Source organism: Clytia hemisphaerica, unplaced genomic scaffold (genome assembly GCF_902728285.1).
Source record: "Clytia hemisphaerica strain Z4C2 unplaced genomic scaffold, Clytia hemisphaerica genome assembly, whole genome shotgun sequence".
NCBI lineage: Eukaryota > Metazoa > Cnidaria > Hydrozoa > Leptothecata > Clytiidae > Clytia > Clytia hemisphaerica.
The window spans coordinates 697533-720577 of NW_027104206.1; the positions used below are offsets into that span (position 1 = coordinate 697533).

The window sequence follows — 23045 nt, forward strand, 5'->3', positions numbered from 1 at the left end:
CTCAGTAGCATCGACGTCGGGGGAAACTGACGAAAATTTTGGAGGGGTGACGAAATTTTCCTGTATTTTATCACCCGACCAAAACTTTTACCTATTTTTTTTATCCCCGACCAAAACTTTTACCCAATTTTTTAAACCAAACCAAAATTAAAATCTAAATTTTTTACATTCTTATTAACCGAAATTAGTGCTTTAAACTTTAAACACCGAATTAGAAGATCTTTTTTTGAGCTAGTGAAGGAAACCATTTCATTTGGACAATTTAGTTGAGTGAAAGTGACTAAATTGTAAATTTCGTCGGGGAAAAGTGACGAAATTTCCCCCCGACGAAAAAAAAAACCGACTAAATGAAACTCCCACATTTTTTCCCCGATAAGGTATAACCATGGCGATAAGTGGTGAAATATGAAGCAAACGACAAACAGAGAAAAATATGGATAATTCAAGTTCTCATTGGTATGAAGTATTTATATTTCATAGAATCTTTCAAAAACAGAAACGTTTTACAAAAAACGAACAGAAATTTTTACTTTTCACTATACAAAAATATTATCTAAAAGCTGTACTATCAAATATTTACAAAAATATTATACTTTAAAACTTAGGGACCCTCGACAAAAAACTTTCGAATTTTTTATCGGCATTGGGCCGATAAGGGGGTGAGTGGGGGTCCAACTACATACCGATAAAAAAACAAGTATTGGGACGAAAATCTTTTCAGCCAATTTCTTTCTGATTTTGTCCACAAACTCCACTGAAAGCATACAATTTCACTTGCTTTCACCTTCGCGCACAAATTCGCAACTTTAAAAGTACAGTTTTGAATTAGCTTTAATAAAAAAACTCTTTTTTCATTGGCCAGCGTGCTGCCATTTCCTTCGAAATGTTGCGACTTCATCGCGTCTTTTTAATTTTCGTTTTGATTAACAATATCAATGCGGGTATGAACAAACTCAATGCTGGTGCAAATAGTCAAAAACTCAACGAAGACGGGTGGAAAGCGAGATCAACGCGATGGCTGGAAAAAAATTGTGTTTTCGAAGATGTAAAAGTTGGTTTCAAAAATTTTGGCCGATAAGAGGAAGGGGGGAGGGGGTCTGGAGCTTATCGGCCCAATGCCGATAAACAATTCGAAGAAGAGAATTGGAAGAGAGGAAAAACTAAAGATAAAGTATTTGGGATTCAAAATAATAGATGGACTGACAGAAGAGATGAATTCCCCCACAAAAGAAAAAAAACAAAAAGAATACTATAACAGTAAAACATAATAATAACTTTAAATTACGCATGCTCCAAAATTAATTATCGTTTTTTCATGGTCGGAGAATGTGGACTCTGGATCGGTTTCAATGCACCTCTAAAACCGAAAAAAACAAGTGATACTTTTATGGACCTACCTGGTTATGCATTTAACACATATATAATTGATATCTACATAAGCGTGACCATTAAACAATCAATCAAAACACAAATAGTGACGATCTATTAAAATTAGTCGTTTGTTTCTTATAAAAAAACACGTTTAGAAACCAAAATTTCATGCTCTTGAAATATTCTTTCATATTCAAGGCTTCGAGAGCAAAAAAACATCTCTTTTTAGCTGAAATTTGCCCCAAATTTTTTTTCCCAAGAATCGAGCTCCGTCACATTCGAGGGTTTATAGCTATGCATCTTTGTGCAAAAAATCATAAAGAATAAAAGAGCCAATCTCGAGAAAAGCTAATACCTAAGTAATTAATAGTGTGCTTATAAAAAAATATCGAATTTGGCCAGCTTTTCTATAAAAACATGTCTAAACACATATATTCTTTAAAAGTAAGCCCTCGTGAGCAAAAAAAACATCTATCTCATAAAAAAAATTGAGTTATTTGACTAAGAACATTGATGTATGCTTATTAATAGTGATTCTTATAGATAAACATGCGTTTTTTGAGCCAACTACAATTTTTTTGCAAAAATCTGCTTGAACCGTATTTTACCTATGATAGTACCTTTACTTTCCTGCAAAAAATCAGTAAAAATTAATGATCCAATTTTTCACAAAGTCCAAAAAACCCATTTTTTAGCCGTTTTTTGGCCCAAATTTGCCCAAAATCTTTTTTGAAAATCGGACTCCGTCACATTCGAGGGTTTATAGTTATGCATCTTTGTTCAAAAAATCGTAAAGAATGAAAGAGCCAATCTCGAGAAAAGCTAATACCTAAGTAATTGATAATGTGCTTGTAAAAAAATATCGAATTTGGCCAGTTATTTTATAAAAACACGCCAAGCAACCAAAATTTCATGTCGAAACACATATTCTTTAAAAGCAAGCCCTCCTGAGCAAAATCTCATAAAAAAATTGAGTAATTTGACTAAGAACATTGATGTATGCTTATGAATAGTGATTCTTATAGATAAACATGCGTTTTTTGAGCCAACAAAATTTTTTTGCAAAAATTCGCTTAAGCCATCTTTTACCTACGATGGTACCCTACTTTCATGCAAAAAAACAGAAAAAATTAATGACCTAATTTTTCACAAAGTCCAAAAAACCCGTTTTTTAGCCGTTTTTTGGCCCAAATTTGCCCAAAAAACTTTTTTTTTGAAAATCGGGCTCCGTCACATTCGAGGGTTTATAGTTATGCGTCTTTGTGCAAAAAATCAGAAAAAACTAACGAGCCAATCATGAGGAAAGCTAATAACAAACGAACGAACGAACGAACAGACGAACGGACAAAGGTTAATTTATAGGACCTCCACCGGGGTAGGTCCAAAAAGAGTTATAATCAGGAATGATGAGGAATATCGTGCGGAAGATCATAGCAAAGGTTATGACTATGTTCAGACGTTATGGTTTCACTTCGTCTCGAGACCAAACGGTTCCGAAATACCGTGTTTGGTTGAGATTTTACTGATTTTCAGAATTTTCCTAACATTTTGCTTCGAATTATAAGCATCCTTCAAGCATTTTCAGCCTTGTAAATTTCTCTATCTAGAAACATACCGTCCAGTAGATTTTGGTCTTTGAGATGCGGTCTTCTTGCTGACTCCTTGTTTAACAGGCGTTTTTGGTGGTGGTGCTGTCTTTGGTCTGTTGTTGTTGATATTGTGTCTTTTAAGTAACGAGAAAAGTTGTAGTCAAGGAAGAAACGATGGTTTAAGTGATATTTTTGACTCGATTACTTGATATTTATTTGACTCGATTACTCTTGATATTTATAGCTTCAGAAGAGACTCCATTCAAAAAGAATGTCAGTATAAAATTTGTATTGCCTAGCGATTTTTCATCACCCTTTAACAAAATATGTTTTACCAGATAAGTAAGGTGTGAAGAACAAAAATTCTCAACCCTCCCTTTCATTACATTTTCTGAACATCTTTATACAACCTACTCTCGGGTACCTAATATCCGTCCCCCGGTAATTAATTTTTCGAAAATTTTCCACCCAGGACATTCTTATTCCAACCTTCCCCCCGCTTATTAATTTTTGGGAAAATGTTTTTGAAAGTTCCCTCTTTTGTCCTAATTCTGCTGTATTAGCCTCCTTAAAGTTTTCCACCCAGGACATTTTTATTCCACCCCCTGCCCCACTTATTAAGTTTTGAGATTTTCTCCACCCCCCCCCCACCGCTTATTCCAATACCCCGGCTAATAGGTATTCGAGAGTAGGCTGCTGAAATCCACTAACTGGTTCGTGGACACCCTATCTAATATGATTTTCGACACGATAGAAAATCTATCGAACCGATTTTTCTAGCGGATAGGTGTTGAGACGATACGATGTCCTAAGTGTGCTACGTTGCGTTCCGTCGCATTCTGGACCGGTGCATCTTTTGAGTGACCCTATCCGATATTATTTTCGAGACGATAATAATTTTTTGAGATATTAATACTACTCTTTTTTATCGTTACATCAAATGTGAACGAACACAGTAAACAAAGAGAGTTCTTTGTAGCGTTTCATGCCGAAGTGTTCACATTATATCGGATGGGCTATCGAATCTTTTCGAAAAGCTATCGAGTATAGTGTGAACATGGTCTAAGTATGCTACGTCGCGTTCCGTCACATTCTGGACCGTTGCATCTTTTGAGTGTGAACGCCCTATATAAATGACAGATTATGATAACTTTTGGAATGCCTTTGGAAATTCATTTCAATTACAGGTGGAAAGGGAGTACTGTTTTTTAGGAAAATTTGTCTTAGGTGCCCTCACTCCCTTTTTAGTAGCAAGAACTAACTTTTTTCGAGGAAACCCCTATTTAAAAGCCCCTCGCCAAGAAAAATATGGTTAATGACCCTGAAAAAAATAGTAGAATACTTTGCTTGACCCTGTAAGTTTCACGGCCCTTTTTTTCTAAGTTTTTAAAGAAAATCACTAGTTCAAACTTTAAAAGCTGCGATATCTCTGGTTCTAGAAGGAGTTAGAAGCTCGTTCATAGCTCGCTGGATAGCTTAGAGTTTCCTCTTTCTTTTGGGCACCTGCCTGAATGACGGAAAGGCGCCCAGTGGTAAAACTTTAAACTACTTCACTGGAAGACAGAATCGAGTAATGCAGGGCGAAATTTGGAGGTTCTTGGATCACTCATTGATCAAGAATGATGGTCGAAAAACGGTCAAAATCTCAAAAAAGTGGATTTTTGTCACATTTTTGCATTTTTTTACTTTTTGGCTTAAAATATCGCTGGAAAAAACTCACTTTTAATTTTTGTTTTTGCTTGACCATGAAGCTCAATCCAATTCCTACGAGTTAGACCAAAAATGACGATTTCTTACTCAAACAGGGCATTACTGAAGGGCTTCGTCCTCCTATATAGCCCACCCGACATTGACACTTAAAGGATTAGCTTATAGAAAAAGATACAAATTCTCTTGACGTCTTTTCATAGTTTTGAGAGAGGCTGCAGATAATTTCTTGGTTGCTGGAGCTGTCTTTGGTCTTTTGTCAACCTGAAAATAAGATGATTGAAGTTTTAGGACGCGAATGATAAGATGGGAAGGATGATAAGTGCAAAACTTATCACAGGTCTTAAAACAATTGCTCATTGTCGACCGAAAAATCATAATTCTCAAGCTAAAGCAACCAGATCGAAAAATGTTGTCAGACCCACTTGAAATCGTTATCTCGAGCCTTGTGAGTTGGAAGCAGTTTGTGATCAAGTCGGGAACCACTGGTTTCAGGCGCTGTCATCGATCACTCGACCGTCGCTCCCTCAAAATTTGTTATTCAATACAGCAATACACAGACAAGTGTACACAAAGAGATGAAAGATATGAACATTCGAACAAAGACAAACATACCATCATAGAAGGTCGTGAATTTCGAGGTTGTTGAATCTTATCTTGCTTTTGTTTTCGATCCTTTTTGATAATGGTCCATTGATCAGAGGGTGACATTGTGAGAATGTCATTCAGCTTCCCTTGTTTAGTTGAAACCTAAAATTATATACGAGAGTCTTTAGTCTTTAAATGGTGTTCAACTACAATATTCATGATATGCACCACTGGAGAGTCTGAGAACTTTTGAAATTTTCCACCCAAAACGTCACTTAAACAATAGAAGAAGTTTGTTTATTTACTAGAAACCGTACACTTTTTCTTGACCAACAGCACTGGTTACGTGTATTTGATGCAACCATCAGTTTAGGAAGTTAGGAGTTTGGATGGTTTTATGTTTGAGAACGTACGCATGGTTAATATCTAAGCTAGGTTGATTCAGTCACTAGGATAAATCTGATGGGACAAAGTTAAAATCCGTAAATATAAGAAATCTTTAAAGCACTGAAAACGCTATATTGGTATTAGCCGTGTGTTCTAGCCGTGTGTTCTAGCCTTGTGAATTGGGCTTAGTTTTAACTAGGCTAGGGCTAACAGTCTAACAGGGCTAAAAGGTTTTGAGTAAAATAAACATTTTTTTCCAACATCAAGGGCAATAATTGGAGGAAGAATAGAAAAATTAAAGTTTGAAATTATCAATCTGTTTTACTAATTTCTCAGAAAACGTCGATTTGAAGAAGTTGTTATCTCTTCCATCTTTTTATGGTATGATGAACTAAACTGGACAATAAAACATCCGAGATAAAATTATAGCAAATCAAAATAATGTTGGATTAGAAGACATCATTTAACATCATCTCCGACCATACGCTTGAACAGCATTTTTCTAACAAAAGAAAGAGCAATTTTCTCCACCTTCGACGCTGCGCGATCTCACATTTAGAGAAATTCTTTTGTTTACTCTGCTTTGTCAGCATAGAGGCGCGCCTCTTTTTTATATCATAACAAAGAAAATTGAATTATAAGAGTAACAAACCTCGTCAAGCAGTCGAGTACGAAGCTGTCGATCGGCTAAATTGAATTTACCACGATTTTCTTTATCGATGTCACTCAAAAATGAACGTGTATCCTACACAAAGAAATATCAAGAGTACATTCTATTATTTATAAGAAACAAGTAGATTTTTGATTAAGTTCAGTTGTTCTTTCTTTTTCAGCATTTTGAGACTCAAATTGTTATCCTGTTCTTAATTATAGGGTGAAATTAAGGCTTTTTACCAAATTTTTACTACTTTGAACCCTAAATTGCTTGGAATTTAGTAATTCCAGGGTCAGCATTGTTCTTAAAATTGCTCTTATTTTTTGGCGATTTTGAGCCTCAATGCTATTATAAAATTGTTCTTACAAAAGAAAATTAGTGCTATTATTTAAAGTAGTAAGCAAGGTGAAGTAAACCGATTAAAAAGGGATGTAGGTGAAATTTAAGATATGAACTATTCTATTAAATAACACCCGAAAATGCCAGGCAATTCATGGCTGTTGTGTCTAAGGTGGTGAACCGATTTTTTTTTATAACCGGTTTCTAAATAGGGTTGGACGCAGTGGCGTTGTGGGAAAATTTTCCTGGAGGAGCCAAAGTCAATTTTTTTTAAATGGCGCCCCCCCAAATTTTCCAAAGTGGCGTTCATAGTAGTAAAAATTGGGTAAAAAGCTTGAAATACCTTAATTTCACACTACAATTAAGAACAGAATAACAATTTGAGGCTCAAAATGCTGAAAAAGAAAGTTAAATTTTCATTTAATGATGCTATATTGTACACAAACTTGTAAATTAGCTAGATTGCAAAGAAGTTTATTGCGAGCGAAAAAAATTGCAAGTATTTTAAAATTATGGTCCTGGGGCACAATTTAAGGCGCATAAAATATGATTTTTAAGATTGGGGCGTTTAAAAAATCTCTTTTGGCGCACCTTGCTCTTCGGCACTCCTTCAAAAAAGCTCCGCTGGGGGGTGGGGGGGCGTGTCACCCGGTCCCCTGCCACAACGCTATTGGTTGGACGTCCCCTTTTTCCTCAAAAACGTTAGTACCAGGTATTATATTAAAAAGAGAGTGGTGGTAGTAAGACAAATTTTCGCCAAAACCAGGGTCGATATCATGCCGCAGTACCCCCGGCCATTCCGGGTATTAATGTACTAAAGATTATGTCATGGACATATCGTTGTAAAAGTGGTGTCTAAACAAATCCAAAATCTTGCACCAAAGATACTCAAAGACCAATCTTACCTAACAGGGGACCGAAACAAAAGCCCGGGAATGCAACAGCCCTTCCAAAATGTCAATAAAATGCTGTATGGCCGTTAAAACACGTCTTGTAGTAATAGCAATATTTCAATAACAAAAAGGTAAGCCCGGGCGAACCTCCAAACTGTGCCTGGTAAAAACAAAGTAAGGGCCAAAAACATTGCTAATTCCATTGACTTCCAAGCCTAAGCGCTAGACTCGAGACTCCAGGATGGGAAATGAAGCCACTTATTTCCCATCCGGAACGCCCGTGCTTGGTTTTTACACAAACGCCGGATTGAAAGTTATCGCTAGATTTCAAAAAATGTAGTCTTCAAAAACGAAGGAGCCACTAGATACAATTCGTCGTCATGATTGCGGCGCGTTCTACATGTGTTCTGGATGGGAAATAAGTGGCTTCACTTTTTCTTGCCTGCGAAAGGTTAGAGGTTCTACTCCAGCCCTTCGGGCTTCAAACCCAATGGCTAATTCTTACCTTAATTGTCTTGATGATTTCATTGACTTTTCTTGTTTTCAACAAGCGACGTACCATGAAACCTTTGTATAAAGCGAACAGTGGCGAACATCTTTGTTGGTGGAAAGACCGATTTTGGTCCTGCTGAAAACAAAAGGTTTTGAGATATCTGTACAGTTAAAATAATGTCTAATTTTCAGCTAAATGTTAATTCAGGGTTGTTAGGTTTCGTCAAGTTACGTAATTTCCACCATTATGGAAGCGATAGATTGAGTAGAAGGGATCAATACAGCTTAGAGAACTTATCCGAGTTTTTTTGAAGATCGCATTGGCGAAAGTTAAGGTTTTAGGAAAAGTTTGATTATACCTCATTACAGATATCCATTCTTGGAATTTCATCCCCATAAATTAATGAAAGATGATGGAAATTTTGTCTAGGGCTGCTGAATCGCTGAGCCTCATGCGGCGTCGATGTTTTCTCTATTGAGTCTTGACTGTCGTGTATGTTCGGAGTGGAAACTGTCATAATTGTTTTGTTGGTAACACGTGGAGAATCTTGATTCAGAGCTGGGGTAGATATGGATTTATTGGTTAACTTGGATGGGATGTGGAGAGTCGATTTCGATAAAGGTATACCAGCGTTTTGATTGGAGTTATGGGAAAGGTTATGGTTTCTTTGTTGGAATTGGCGTTGATCTATTGTAGTGTAAGGGTGTTGGTTCTGTGGTTTCGGGAAAGGAGTATCAATATGGTTCTGGTTGACAACACACGGTGATTGAACAGCTGGTGACAAATCTTCAGTGAATTTGTTGACGTATCCTGGATATGGTGTGTTTTCTTGGTTATTGTTTATCAGTTTCCTGGTTGATTCTGTTGGCTGTTGAAATTCTCTTTGCTCAGTACAAGGAGTGGTTAGTTGGCTGGTGAAAACATTACCTGGAGTATTGAAATCACCTTCAATGTTTGTTGTTGGGTACGGCGATAAATCTGTTGAATATGTTATTAATTTTGTAGCTTGTTTCTTCTTATTAGATTCGGGTGTTGTAAAGAATTTCGTGGCTCTACTTTTTCTTCGCAGTTTGGCATCAACTGATTGATAATGTCTGAGTAAGAGTTCGCTTCCAAAACCAACCATGTTTGCGATAGAATCTCTTGAAAATTTTTCTGGGTTGTTCAACTCAGAATTTGGTTTAGATTGTTCTTGGTGATTCTGTGAAGCATTGCTGTTAGGAGAGCTGTTTGCGTTTCTATTATTCATATTATCGGTGAGACTTTGATTTTGCAAAGCATTATTTTGAGATGAAAAATAACTATTGGTTGCACTGGTAGGACTTGGACCATTCTGAAGCACATTACTTGGTGGATCTTGGTAAATCATTTCTGGTTCTGAATTTTGTTGGTTAGGTGATTGTTGAGAGTGGGTCAAAGAGTCTTGAATATCATATTGGGGTGGATATTGGTTTTGTGCACTTTCAATACCTTTGATACATTCGGATGGTGAATGACTTTTTGTGATGACAGGATTTTCATCACTTTCGCTTGTAATTGTAAAATGTACTTTCTGTTGTTGCTCAGACTGTGAGTGATTACTACTATAAGATTTGGGTAGGGACGAATCAGAGGTGTTAGGTGAAGAACGAGTAATACTTCCACTATGATATCTGCTTGATTCTGAATCTTGGAATAACACAGGAGAGTCGAGTTGTTGATGACTTTGGTTTTGAAAACTCTTCAAAGGTGTATTTTTCTCTACACTCATTACAAGCATATCATGACTATTCTCTATAATGGATTTCTGTCTACGTATGTTTTCAAGTCTCATTTGATCGTATTTTGCAGCTAATTTGATTTTCTCGATTTCGTACCACGATTCAAGTTCGTCTTGTTCATCTTTGAGGTCCATCAGCTCATCCATTTGTTGGACAATATTGTTTTCAGAGATGCTTGGATGCAATTCTGGTGTTTTGTTTTGTTCTACAGGCTCTTGGTAATGGCGGGAAATGTTATCTTGAAGGTGGGGAGTGTTTACTTGATTGTTGGTAGCCCTTTCTTGGTGGTAAGAAGCATTTCCTTGAAGCTGGGTAGCCCTTTCTTGGGGATGGGGAGTGTTTTCTGGAGTGACTGTGTTGGACGAAGCTGATGATAAACTTTGTTGGTTCTTTTTTGGTCGGCTCTGAAAGAAGCATTGAAATCAACCTTAAGTCGGCTCTGAAAGCAAAATAAGTGTGAAAACAACAAATATTTTTTTTGCAGTGGTGAAATATTTTCTGTCTTCCAGGAATTTGCCTAATTAGCAATACTAGTATGTGGTACAATCAAATCAAAGTCATAATATTTGAGAAAAAAGGGAAATTCCCACAAAATCTTACAACCACAAACGATTTGGAAGCGCTCTAAATTCTAGGTTGGAAGGGTAGAGTTTTAACTCTGAGTCCAAAAGTCCAAGAATGGCCCAATAGGGCTCAAAATATTTTGATGAGTTAGGCAAATTGTTCTACAACCTGGGTCATTAAACGAATGGTCAAATTTAACTCGAATAACCTGAATCTTCTGTTGAACAAATAGACAAGCTTGCATCATCTCTTCTCTCTTCCTCTTTCGTCTTTCTTCGATTTTCTGTTCTATTTTACATGCTTTCATTTTCAATGACATCAGATTTTTGCGGTCCTCCACATCGAGTTTGATCTGAAGTAGTAATAAGAAATTTGAAAATCAACCCACAAAAAAACACAAAGCCCGATTGTAGAAGAAGTGAAAAACTCATCCCCAATCTCAAAAAATCAAAATTTTAAACTAGAACAATCATGGATGAGTTAAAAAGGGGTGTATTTAATTCAACCATTCTTTAATAAGGCAACCATTCCTTAAAAGGCAACCCATTTTTAAGGTGAACCGTTTTTTAAGGCAAACTATTTTTCAAGGCGAACCATTTCTTAAGGCGAACCATTTTTTAAGGCAACTCATTTTTTAAGGCAAACTATATTTTAAGGCGAACCATTTTGTAGGTCTCCAGGCTGTCAAGGGACTACACACACACAGTTACAGTTTTAGCTCAACTGAAGTTGATAATACATACCGGTACATCCTTCATAAGAGGTGTCTTGCAAGTATACCATGAATTTGGTTTGTTATTGTTCAACAACTTCTGCAACGGGTCCATTTTTCACTTTACTTTCTCATTACTTTTTATCATTCTAGAAAAAATATAAATATTATCATGAAGAAGGGTCTAGTTTTCTGATCAATTAGTCTGTACAGACCTATTCAAAATTCATTGCCGTAGAGGGTCTGTTGTCATTTGTCAAGTGTCTTTTCTGATTTGAGAATTTTCAAACCGACCACTGCGATGGAGTGTGAGTGAGGGACGGGAGACGACGACAGAAGTGTTGTCATTTATAAATCATACTTTATCGCAGAGGTTACACTCTGGTACAGAGTACTGATGAATATGTCATTCTGTAATTATTAAAAAATTGTATACGTCAAAATTATTTTATGTGTATGTCTCGGATAAGAGAGGCAGTGAGAAACATTATAATATGTATTTCAAAAATCTCATTGTACAATAAATTACATATAATAAGCAAATTTATAAAATCAAAATATCCATCATTTAAACAGTATTAATTTTTATTTGTTGACAGCCCCTTATGAATCAATCACCATAAATAAAAACCATCTATCTATTTCATTCATTATACATTCATTTACACTTGGCAAAGAATTTCTGCAAGCTTTTGCAATGAAGTTGAATGGGTTGTTTTGCAAGCAGTTGCAAGGATTTTCCTGTTTTTGGTGATCATTATGTTCCTGTTAATAGCTTTGAATAAAGTAGTCTGTTTGTGAAATACTTCAGATCGAAGGAAACAGCTGCCAAATGATTCTTGCTTGAATGATCCTCTTCAAAGCTGATAAGAGTCCTAAGAGCTGGCCAGAATCATACAATGTACGAATGTACAAGCTGAAGTGTTGAAATCATCACCGCCAAATACTTGGCTCACATCACAATGATGGAACTTATAGAAGCTCTAGGAACTATGAATATCCAGAATCTTTATTCCCGACAGCTTTCTTCATTTGGTTAATTTCTTGTTCCATGCATTGAATATCTGATTGTGATACTGCAAGCTATAAAGAAATGTGTAATATAGATTTAAAACATTGTGACAGTGTTTTTATATCAAAAACTTTAAACTTTAAGGAAATGACCTCTTTTAAAGAATGAAAACATAACTCACAACAGGTTTCAAGCTTTTTAAAATATGTAAATCCAAAAATATAATATTATAAATCAGATTGATCTTATCAGATTTATCTTAAATGATTGATTGATGAATTTGAAGTACTTTAAAAACTATACAGCAATAGGTAGTTGATATTTCATTACAAACCATATCTAGAAGTAATTCAATTTTGTATTTCAACATATTATTTTCTTCTTCAAGTGTTAATATTTTCTCTTTAGCTGCATGCGATAAGTCATTGTCTCTCATAGATGATTGGCTACCTTGCTCTGCAGTTTAAAATAAAAGAGGAAAAAAAGCATTGATAATACAATTGATGGTTTATAATTAAAATAGTCAGGCAAGTTTCAACTGTAGTTTATTTGTGTCATTGTGTATTATTAATCATAATTTAGAATAAGATTTTTAGAAATTCCAATCGGGTCTGGTCTTACATTTGAAAGCTTCAAAATACAAGTTTTAACAAAAAGTTATACCATCTGTAGCAATCCATACACCATTTTGAAAAATCATTTTTTGCCCACCAAGTGAGAGTTTCAATGGTGTCTGTGAAAAATCTAGGTTTGGATCCAAAGCGCTTTTATCACTCAGCTGACTGGGATCAGTAGAGCCAGCATCTGCTTTCCGTTTAGGAACTTTTCTAGAAGCTTTAAAACTTGCTTTACCAAACAAAGGCATTTTTTAAGTTGATTAATACTAATTTTTTGATTTATGCTAAAAGTAATCAAATGATATAAATTGTACGTTAATGCATGTGAGACTTTTTAAATTCCCACCAATAAGATGGCTGAATTTGAAAACCCTACTCTACTGAAGCCAGTAGCTGTTCATTGTCTTGCAAGATAGGTGGCTATAAAAATGACATCCTTTAATTTTTAGTTGGTCTAATTTTGACATCCCTTTTCTAATTTTGATACCCTTCTCTGGAGGAATAATAATGTTGAATCACGAGCGAAGCCAGAACCCCCCCCCTTCTCAGGTTGTGAAATGTTAACAACTTTGGTTACGTGAGCTATTATGTAACAACAGGAAACCCATGTCCCATTTTTACGAGTCTCATCAGTGTACACCGTTTCTACTATTTGAAAGCAAATATCTACTAATCTAAATAGAAGTAAGGCAAATTTAACGATATTTCTTTTATTTACCCTCTTATCAGAACCTTTTAATCACCTTAAAATGACCTTCCTCTATGTTTTCCTGTTCAGCCTTCCTTATGACAATTTTTATGATTTTGTTATTTTGAAATATGAAAGTTAACCCCATTAACCCCCACTAGGATTATATAATCAAGTAATTAAGTTTTATTTTTAGGAGTAGGGACCTAGTATATATAGAGGTCAATTTTTCTTTTATAAGGAGGTTAGTGAAGTCAAATATTAGAGCTTCAACGATTATTTTCATAATGTAAGTGTAACTTTTCTTTTGTAACTCTAGGAGCTGGTTATGTCAAAGATTATTTTTATAAGGAACTGACTTTGTCTAAGTTCATTCTGTACTCGTCTCCTCTTTTGTTTTGTTTACTCTATCTGTTCATGAAATTAAGTAAGTTCAGATGGAGGGCTCGGAAATCCCATTACACCAACTATTGAACCAAGTTTTGTTTTGAATGTAGATTCTTTGTGCTAGACTGTTTCGACACTATCAATGTTTTAAAATATCTTTTCCTTGAGTTTGAATTATTAAAATAATGTTTTCAAGATTATTTCGACCAATTTATCTAAAACCCCTTTTCGGATTTTCTCTGTTCTGATGCAAATTAGATTTTATGAAGGTAGGACAGGTAGGGCCTCGACATGGAGGTTCTACCGAGATGTCTGCCCACCTGTCCCCTTTTCTTTTCCAACCTTACCCTCGACGAGTGCAGAAATGTTCCCTTCCCCTCTCTCCTTTTCCTTTCGCGACTGGTAGCTTATCCGTTACTCCCTTTTGATGTTTTCTTTTGGCATGCCTATTTTTTTTGTTAATATTAACTTTAATTGACTTAGAAATCTCAAGCAAATGATTTCTCAATCCCTCTATCAATTTTTTTTTATCGAATTATAGATATAATTGATCTACTCCTCTTATTTGAAACCGGATTTAATAAATCAGATATTGAACTTGAACTTGCCTCAATTAACCTTGACGTAGCCCCTGATGTAGGCGATGTAAATTTTACTAATTAAAGAGAAATCCCCTTTGAAGAAAATATTAGCTAATTGAAGAAAGAAACCCTTTTTATTTTGAAAATTTGTACATGTAGAAGTCAAAACATGTAACGAAAATATTTTGCGGAGAAAAGAAAAGAAAACTCCAGCGATTTGACAGAGTATCCCATTAAATTTTGAGACAGATAGCCAAAGGACTAAGGGAGCCTTTGAAGGTATACGGAAGCTAAAAGGGAGCTTCTATGGTATTCCAAAGAATAAAAAGAAATTCTTTGACGGTGGTTAGCCAAAGACTATATGGGAGTCTTTGATGAAGTACTTAAAAGAAAAAAATTTGACCGGTCCGCCTAGAGGCGAATCCTCTATGGCACAAATCCCCTTTGACCCAAAAAGAAAATATATGCCTATAGAAAAAAAAAAAAAAAAAAAAAAGAAAAGAAAAGAAGAAAGAAAGATTGACTATTTGTTTACCTCTTTTAAATCTAAAGAGATATTGTAATTATGTCAACCCACGACAACTTAGAAGTAGCACGACGCCACGCACTGGGTGCAATCAGAATGCATCTAGGACAAGAGTGAGATTCAACGGGAGAGAAGACTCATGACGCAAGGACTGACTCTGTTGACCAAGAATCACGGGAAGAGATGTACGAGAATATCCAATATCGAATCCAAATCGCTAAGCAAAGTATCAGCGAGTTGTCTAATGGCCAAAGACAATACGTCAATACCTTGAAGGATATCACCCGAACATTGGAACAGAAGATTGAACAAGGTCACGGACAACCAGAAGAGCCAGGAACACCTTCGATCCCATCGATTGAATCCCTACAACACAAAGGATCCCAACAAGAAGAAGCCCTATCCAAAGAAGTCAACAGGATCCTTCAAGAACTAAAGAACTTACAAGAAGAAGTGCAATTTGATAGCACGCCCCCGTCCCTAAAATTGAGAGACAAGCTTGAAGAAGCTTTCGAATCTCTTAAGAAGTCCCACCAAATCTTAGAACGATTCGTTGAAAAAACCAACAAAAACCATGAAAATCTCCTAGAAAGATTAAGACTGGAAACAAATGACCCAGTCAATCGTGGAGAACCCTTCTCGTCCAAAACCCCATTCCCTATTGACATTCTACTCCTGCTATTCGCGGGCTTAGAAGTGACACAGTCAAAAACCCAACCCTAATAACACAATGAAAATTGTGAAAGTGAAAGAGTCGAATCCAATGTCAGACACAGTTTTACTTACCTCCCTACTTGCCAATAGAGTGGACATTGCTTCCCTCCCAAAATTTGGTGCCCAATCAGATGAAGACATAGTTGAGTTTTTGACCAAACTTGATTTGTCATTGTCATTTTACCAATTAAACGATCAGCAGAAAGCAAGAGTAATACCTCTATTATTAAAGAATAGAGCGTACACGTTCTTTTTGACCCTAACTAATAACTCGAAAGAAGACTATAAGAAGTTATCTGATTGTCTTCGAAAAGAATTTGACGCTCCAGGATTGAAATATCGGAAACGCCAAGAGCTACACGGCATTCAACAAAAAGGCGAAAGCATTACAAAATACTTAGAAAAAGTGGAAAAGCTCTCACATAATCTGGAAGTGGCGGACCAAACCAAACTAGATATTATGATTGCTGGCTTAGACTTACCCTATAGGAATTATATACAGATGAAACAACCCAAGTCCTACAGCGATGCAACCCATGCCCTTTTGTTAAAGGAATCAATTAGTCCCCCAAGGGATGACGCAGCCACCATGCAGAGCATCCTCGCCGCTGTGGAAGCCATGGGGCCCAAAAATGATGAAAACAAAATTAGGAAGCCACTCACCTGCTTTCGCTGCGGGAAGCCAGGTCATATAGCCAGAGTCTGTTATTCAAAACAGCAAAGGCAACCTCGCCAGTCATATCATAATGCGCCCGTCACAACAGTTACAATGCTAGAAACAACTATCAAAATCAACAATCAACAGAAGAAGATATGTGATCAAGACACTTGGATTTGTGTGTTGAGGGCAACACTCTTTCGTGCCCCCGTGATGTTGAATCACGAGCGAAGCCAGAACCCCCCCCCCTTCTCAGGTTGTGAAATGTTAACAACTTTGGTTACGTGAGCTATTATGTAACAACAGGAAACCCATGTCCCATTTTTACGAGTCTCATCAGTGTACACCGTTTCTACTATTTGAAAGCAAATATCTACTAATCTAAATAGAAGTAAGGCAAATTTAACGATATTTCTTTTATTTACCCTCTTATCAGAACCTTTTAATCACCTTAAAATGACCTTCCTCTATGTTTTCCTGTTCAGCCTTCCTTATGACAATTTTTATGATTTTGTTATTTTGAAATATGAAAGTTAACCCCATTAACCCCCACTAGGATTATATAATCAAGTAATTAAGTTTTATTTTTAGGAGTAGGGACCTAGTATATATAGAGGTCAATTTTTCTTTTATAAGGAGGTTAGTGAAGTCAAATATTAGAGCTTCAACGATTATTTTCATAACGTAAGTGTAACTTTTCTTTTGTAACTCTAGGAGCTGGTTATGTCAAAGATTATTTTTATAAGGAACTGACTTTGTCTAAGTTCATTCTGTACTCGTCTCCTCTTTTGTTTTGTTTACTCTATCTGTTCATGAAATTAAGTAAGTTCAGATGGAGGGCTCGGAAATCCCATTACACCAACTATTGAACCAAGTTTTGTTTTGAGTGTAGATTCTTTGTGCTAGACTGTTTCGACACTATCAATGTTTTAAAATATCTTTTCCTTGAGTTTGAATTTCTTAAAATAATGTTTTCAAGATTATTTCGACCAATTTATCTAAAACCCCTTTTCGGATTTTCTCTGTTCTGATGCAAATTAGATTTTATGAAGGTAGGACAGGTAGGGCCTCGACAATAAGAAGGTCGGAATCGCTGATTGAAATTTTAAATTTCTTTGCTTAGCAATGCAATCAGAGAGGAAATAATCTTTTCTCTATTATCAGTGATTCCAACCACCTTCATATTATTCCTATTCTCTAAAGAAGCTTGTTGGAATAAGAAGAGGGATGTCGGAATTAGACCAACTTATGGTATAAGGTAGCGTTATTTATACAAAATTTATGCAAAAATGAAAAAAAATCTTTTTATTTTTATTTTCAGGTATGCCACCAAACTTTCAATAGGGCAATAATATTTTTATGTCCATAAACTCAGCATAATACCAACACAATGAGCCAACATTTCTGCAACAGAGGCCATGATCATGAACTATGAATTTTCACTGCTAATGTGCCTTTTTTAATTTTTTGTTTGCCTTCAAAATCACAGAAGCTGATTGGAGAAAAATAAAGCGCTCACCGCCCACAAATATAATGAACAAATAGATTTTGATTTTTGTCTTGGTTGATGGCTTGTTGAATCTGACAAGAAAAAAGTAAACATGTAGGTCCCGGGGTGGGAGGTACTTAAGCAAATGGAGGGTATGGTATGTGCTAAGGGTGGCACACAGGGTACCTTTTTTGGATTTCCAAAGTCCCGCTAAGGGTCAGAAAAATCAGAAAATCAAATTTCAGTCCCACTAAGGGTTGAAAAAATAGGAAAATTTCAACCCTGGAAAGATAGAAATTTGGTCATATTTGTCCCGCTATGGGTCGTAAAATTCCCAAAGTTTTCTTTTGTTTTCTGTTTTTAGTCCCGGTAAAGTTCAAAAGGTCGAAAGTTGGGCGGCACCCCCCCCCCCCGGACGTAGGTATGCTAGCCATGGATCTGGAGGGAATTAATTTTCTTCTTGTTTCTTTCTTTCCTTTTTCTTTCTTATCAGTTCACGCTTTCCCTCACTACTTCTAAAGCGTGGTTAGCTCAAGCGGTTAGATCGCCTGTCTCATAGGCATGGGGCTCTGAGTTCGATTCCAATGGATGTTCAATTTTTCAATTCTTCAATTTTCTTTTTTTAACTCTTGTTCTTTTATAATGAAGGTCAATCAAACAAGTAGCTAGCATATATTAACTCTGCTCTCCGTCTAAGGTTTAGATAAGCTATGATAGCATCACTTAATAAGAACTTTTTTAAGTTTTTTTTTCTTCAATCTTTTTTTTGCCACAAGCGATTATTCAAGGCTGAGATATAGAAGAACGGGCATAGGCGTTTGCGCCTGCGTTTGCTGTCTGACAGTTTCAGTTTCAGTTTCACTTTCACTTTCAGCCAGCGAGTGAGTGAGCGATTATTTGTAAGAGAATCATCAAATAACTTCTTTCAGAATCATTGAACTTTTCGTTTTATACTTTAAAGGCAGAATAATAATTAATTTCCGGGTCAAAATGTTTGGCACTTGATCCAATCGTTTGCTTATCTTTCTTGCGTGGTCGTTATTTGAATTTCAGTATTCAATGCTTATAAAATACAGTTGTTATAAGAGTATTAAACTCTTCACTAGGAGGGAACAGATCATAGATTCGAATTGAACGCGTAATTACTAATAGCAATTAACATTACATAAGGCGTCGATATCTCTTCACTCTAATGAAAATATTGTGATACGAAATTAAAAATCAAGAATTGAAAAAATTGGACACCCATTGGAATCGAACTTGGAGCCCCATGCAAATGAGACAGACGATCTAACCGCTTGAGCTAACCATGCTTTGAAAGTAATGAGAGAAAGGGTGAACTGATAAGAAAGAAACAAATTCCCGCTTTGATGTTATTATCGAAACACAAGGATCAGTCATGCCGAAATTCCTTTTCACATGTCAGCAATCTAGTTTCTATAAATATGAAAACTAGATTGTATATAAGACATTCTAAAAAAGAAAAGTTGGTTTTCTAAACAGGGAAGTTTCAAGTAACAAGGAAACGGTAAAACTTTCTCAGGAAATAATGAATTTGTAAATTTAAGGATGTGAATAAAAATTTGTTTAGGGGCATTTTTCATTATCGAGGGGCCCCTAAAATGTTAGGTACGTGAATTGAATCTTAAAAAGATGTTATAATAATGTCAAGGGCAAGGTCTTAATATGGTAAAAAATGTGAGTGAATAGTGAGTTTTTACCGTCAACTCCTCTAGCTTGGGACTATCTGACAAAACATGGGACGGCCATTTGTCCACCATTTCACCAAACCTCCAAAGTCATTTAATTAACATATACCCAAATCATAGATAGCAAATAATGTGAATACGTTACTCTCACCAGGTAGGCTTTCACGCCGCAAAAGGAACAAATCTTTGCAACGAGAAACATGTATATAATAATGGGATCGCGTGCGTATTCGCATATTCGCGCAAGCGTCCAAACAGAGATATTAAAAAAATCTGTTTATCTGCGGAAAATCATGAGATCTGTTATTGACACTCGTTAACTTTGACATGTCAATCAACCGTGCACACTGGAAAAGTCTCTAGCTAGAGTAAAAACAACACAAAAAAAGTGGAGTCAACATTAAATTGTTAATTACTTCTTCAAATTATATACTTTTAAAATGCTTTAAAAATACATTTGGTTGTGATAATGAGACGGTGAAAGTTTGATTGATAAACTTGGTTGTCGAAGAGATTTAAACAGTAAGTGAAAATAGAGCCCAGAAATCAACCGTCACAAAATTTGACCAATCGTCCCAAGTTCAGTCAGGGCCTCCTTGGTCTTTTATAATATTAGTTCGGATAGAATAAAAACATACCTGATCAACACAACCAAACCTTCTGTCTTGCGTTTACTCTTTCCTTCCCAACAACTTTCGTTTTTGCTTATGTAGGTTTAGTCTGGAGATCCATACTCTCTATTCAAACTTACAACACATAAGCAAAAATCCCATCAAAAGCTACTCATTGAAAGTATGGTATTTATGACCCAGTTTAAATTTGTTTATATACATTTGGTTTGAATTTCGTGCCAAAAAAGCCATTGATAAGGTTAGCCAATCAGATTCGCGCACTTCCAATTAAAACAATAATATCACGTGGTTTCAACAATTGTTTAACAGCCAATAGAATTCTGCAGACAGATTTGGCATCTACAAAAATACCCGGCTACTCTGTTATTTCTATCAAGATTTCTACATTATTATTTGTTTTAACTAAATGCTATACTTCGAAACCACACAAACAGAGTAGACGGGTCTCCCAGCTAATGTAGGTTTTAGATTGGGCGTACCGCCATCGCAAAATATTTTTCGTGAAAATTTACTGTATTCTAAACACTAGTATAATCTAGATATAGGAAACAAATATTATATTTGAATCTTTTTTTGTTCGTATTACTAAATTTCACGATAAAAAGAACTATTTACAAATTATTTACTTTATCGGGTGTTGAATCGACATTGACATATTTAAAATGATGTCATAATCAATACCGTGCATATTTTGTCAACACCCTGCATATTTTGTCAACATCCTTTTCATTGGATAAATACCACTAAAATATACGAGAGAAGTAAACATAAATTTTTCGCCTGCGAGCACCACAAGTGTTTCAACCGGTATTCCAACGAAGCCATATTTTGGTTTGTACAGAAATTTCGCCCGCTCAAATCTAAACAACAAAATGGTCAATCTCACTAAAGCAAAACATTGCGGCCACGGCATTTCCCTGGATAAAAATTCTGGTCACGTGACCATCTGTGATTTTAGACCAATGAAAACGCTTCATTTCCCCGGATTAAAGTTGTGTCTACACTAACGCGCGGGAATTTGTTAGAAAAAGAGAAAAAAAACCGGGGGTCAAATTAAATGTTTCTCTCTTCTTGCGGCAAACATAAAAGACTTTAAGAGGCCATTTATTTAAGAAAGGGGTGTTATATCATATATAAATCATGTAAGTAAGTGATATTTTAAGTAAGAAGTTCATTAACAATTTTATTTTGAAGTTTGTTTTTAAAAACAAAACCCCCGTGCTCTATGATAATCTCATTTTCTTAGCTTATGGACCCACTTGGAAGTCTTTGTAATACAGATCATCTGGCAGTGTAGTTGCAGCCTATACAAGAATTGGAATCTAAAGTCTGAAGTCGTAACTCCTTGCCAGTGAACCTGCAGAGACATTTTTAGTTGGCAGACACTGACTTTAGGTTGGTTTGGAAATCGTTTTATTTTGAAATGTAATCTTCACTTTAGATGAATACCTTTATTTATTTGGATTCATGAAAGGTTCAAGGTTTGTTTACTTTTTATTTCAAATTATTTCATTGGTTTATTGAGCTGCAATAGCTGATTGAAAAACGAAGATTTTTGATAGTTATCAGCGTGGGCTTGGCCGCCATTTTGAATTTCGATTTTTTTTCTCCTGTACTCGGCAATTTAGAGGTTGTTCGTAATACGCGATTTGGCTTACGCGTAACACTTGTGGCACGGCTTAGCTAAGCGCACCTCTCTTATTCATTATCTAAGAATTGAAGCGGGCAAAGATTACCGCGTGGGCTAATAGCGGACAAGGGTTTTTTGAAGATATTTTCAGTTATAATTTGAGGTAGAGAACAAACTAAACATAGAAAGGGGGTGTTTTTTAGTGCTCTATACGATGATCGGTATTTTTTTTGAATTCTATGTTTAGATTTTTCTACCCAGCCCTGTTGTTATGTACGCGCGCCCTGTTGCTACGGCCTTTGTTTGAAATCGAAAGCGAAACAAAAATAATTTAGCACACACTGCCGTTTGCGTAATATATCGATAAAGTGAAAGGAGGCCCTGACTGAAGTTAGAGCAGTTGACGGTAGCATGAATACCGTGAAGTCGGGTAACTTGTATCAGTGGAAGGAAACTTACATAGCCATCAAATGACTGACCAATCAAAGCAGCAAAATTTCAAAACAAATTAACTACACAGCTTGCCAGCTCTACTCTACCATTTATTTTTGTTTTGATTTAATTTTATATTTTAATGAACAGCCAGATCATTCATTTGAGGGCTATGCATGTTAGCCTCCACTGATGCAAGACATGCAAGACTGCATTGCAAGTTAGCTACCCGATCTCCACAACAACACCACACGGTGCACAACAGCGGTCAGTCAGGCGGTAGTTGTTCTAACAAAAATCTTTCCCAACCGATCAGATAAATTTGCAAAAGATACATGACAATTGTGAGGGTCAAAACTTACAAATTAAAATATGGTAACCGATAACACATCAATCTTGCTACATAAACACAACCTGACAACGATATAACATTGAATACAAATTTTTCTGTTACAAGTGTCGATCTTTTTTGAGCGCCATTTTTATTTTCACAAATATTTTCCGATATTTCCCCGATTTATTGTTTCCCGCCATTTTCGACTTTTTGACGCTTAGGGCGGGCACGATGAAGGATTACATGTTTTTTTAATAAGCATAACGCTTATAAGCATACTAGGGTTGGTGAATGAGGGGTATGTGCGGACGGGACCTCCGAAAACCGACCCTTAAAGAGACCAAATTTTAGTGAAAAAGTGACCCTTAGAGAGACTTTATCGAAAAATTTTCCCTGATTTTCAAAAATTTCCTACCCTTAGTGAGACTTTTTTGTAATTTTTTCTCTCAAAATCAAATTTTTTTTCTAAAAATCGTGATTTTTCCCACCCTTAGAGAGACTACTTTGAAATTTCCTGATTTTTGTAACCCTTAGAGAGACTTTGAAAGGTGAAAAACCCGACCCTTACCGTCCGCACA

General features: G+C 35.9%; 2 protein-coding genes across 3 annotated transcripts; both read right to left on the reverse strand.

Moving 5' to 3' along the window:
* Positions 1 to 441: 441 nt before the first annotated feature.
* Positions 442 to 11203, reverse strand: LOC136815340 (GATA zinc finger domain-containing protein 7-like). Of its 2 annotated transcripts, none has more exons than XM_067071782.1 (9): positions 11090 to 11203; positions 10555 to 10698; positions 8381 to 10186; positions 8035 to 8154; positions 6295 to 6387; positions 5283 to 5417; positions 4846 to 4931; positions 2987 to 3094; positions 442 to 1357 (listed from the first exon to the last, which is right to left on the reverse strand). In XM_067071782.1, the coding sequence occupies exons 1-9, from the start codon at positions 11171 to 11173 to the stop codon at positions 1303 to 1305; spliced, it is 2631 nt and encodes an 876-aa protein (XP_066927883.1). In that variant the 5' UTR covers positions 11174 to 11203; the 3' UTR covers positions 442 to 1302. The 2 variants fall into 2 exon arrangements, with proteins under 2 accessions (XP_066927883.1, XP_066927882.1); XM_067071781.1 differs by having other exon boundaries at positions 8035 to 8157.
* Positions 11204 to 11539: 336 nt separating this feature from the next.
* LOC136815343 (protein chibby homolog 1-like) lies at positions 11540 to 13166 on the reverse strand. Its single transcript, XM_067071784.1, has 3 exons — positions 12734 to 13166; positions 12405 to 12526; positions 11540 to 12141 (listed from the first exon to the last, which is right to left on the reverse strand). The coding sequence occupies exons 1-3, from the start codon at positions 12933 to 12935 to the stop codon at positions 12049 to 12051; spliced, it is 417 nt and encodes a 138-aa protein (XP_066927885.1). The 5' UTR covers positions 12936 to 13166; the 3' UTR covers positions 11540 to 12048.
* Positions 13167 to 23045: the final 9879 nt, after the last annotated feature.

What these genes read in the sequence shown, in the direction of transcription:
- LOC136815340 (XM_067071781.1), bottom strand. Translation starts at nt 11,173, where the DNA reads ATGGACCCGTTGCAGAAGTTGTTGAACAATAACAAACCAAATTCATGG. An exon ending in TTGTTCAACAGAAGATTCAG is followed by an intron (nt 10,187 to 10,554) that starts GTTATTCGAGTT and finishes TGCTTCTTTCAG; the next exon opens with AGCCGACCAAAAAAGAACCA. An exon ending in AAAAGACGTCAAGAGAATTT is followed by an intron (nt 3,095 to 4,845) that starts GTATCTTTTTCT and finishes GTTACTTAAAAG; the next exon opens with ACACAATATCAACAACAACA.
- LOC136815343 (XM_067071784.1), bottom strand. Translation starts at nt 12,935, where the DNA reads ATGCCTTTGTTTGGTAAAGCAAGTTTTAAAGCTTCTAGAAAAGTTCCT. An exon ending in TGTATGGATTGCTACAGATG is followed by an intron (nt 12,527 to 12,733) that starts GTATAACTTTTT and finishes TTTAAACTGCAG; the next exon opens with AGCAAGGTAGCCAATCATCT. An exon ending in TTGAATTACTTCTAGATATG is followed by an intron (nt 12,142 to 12,404) that starts GTTTGTAATGAA and finishes ATTTCTTTATAG; the next exon opens with CTTGCAGTATCACAATCAGA.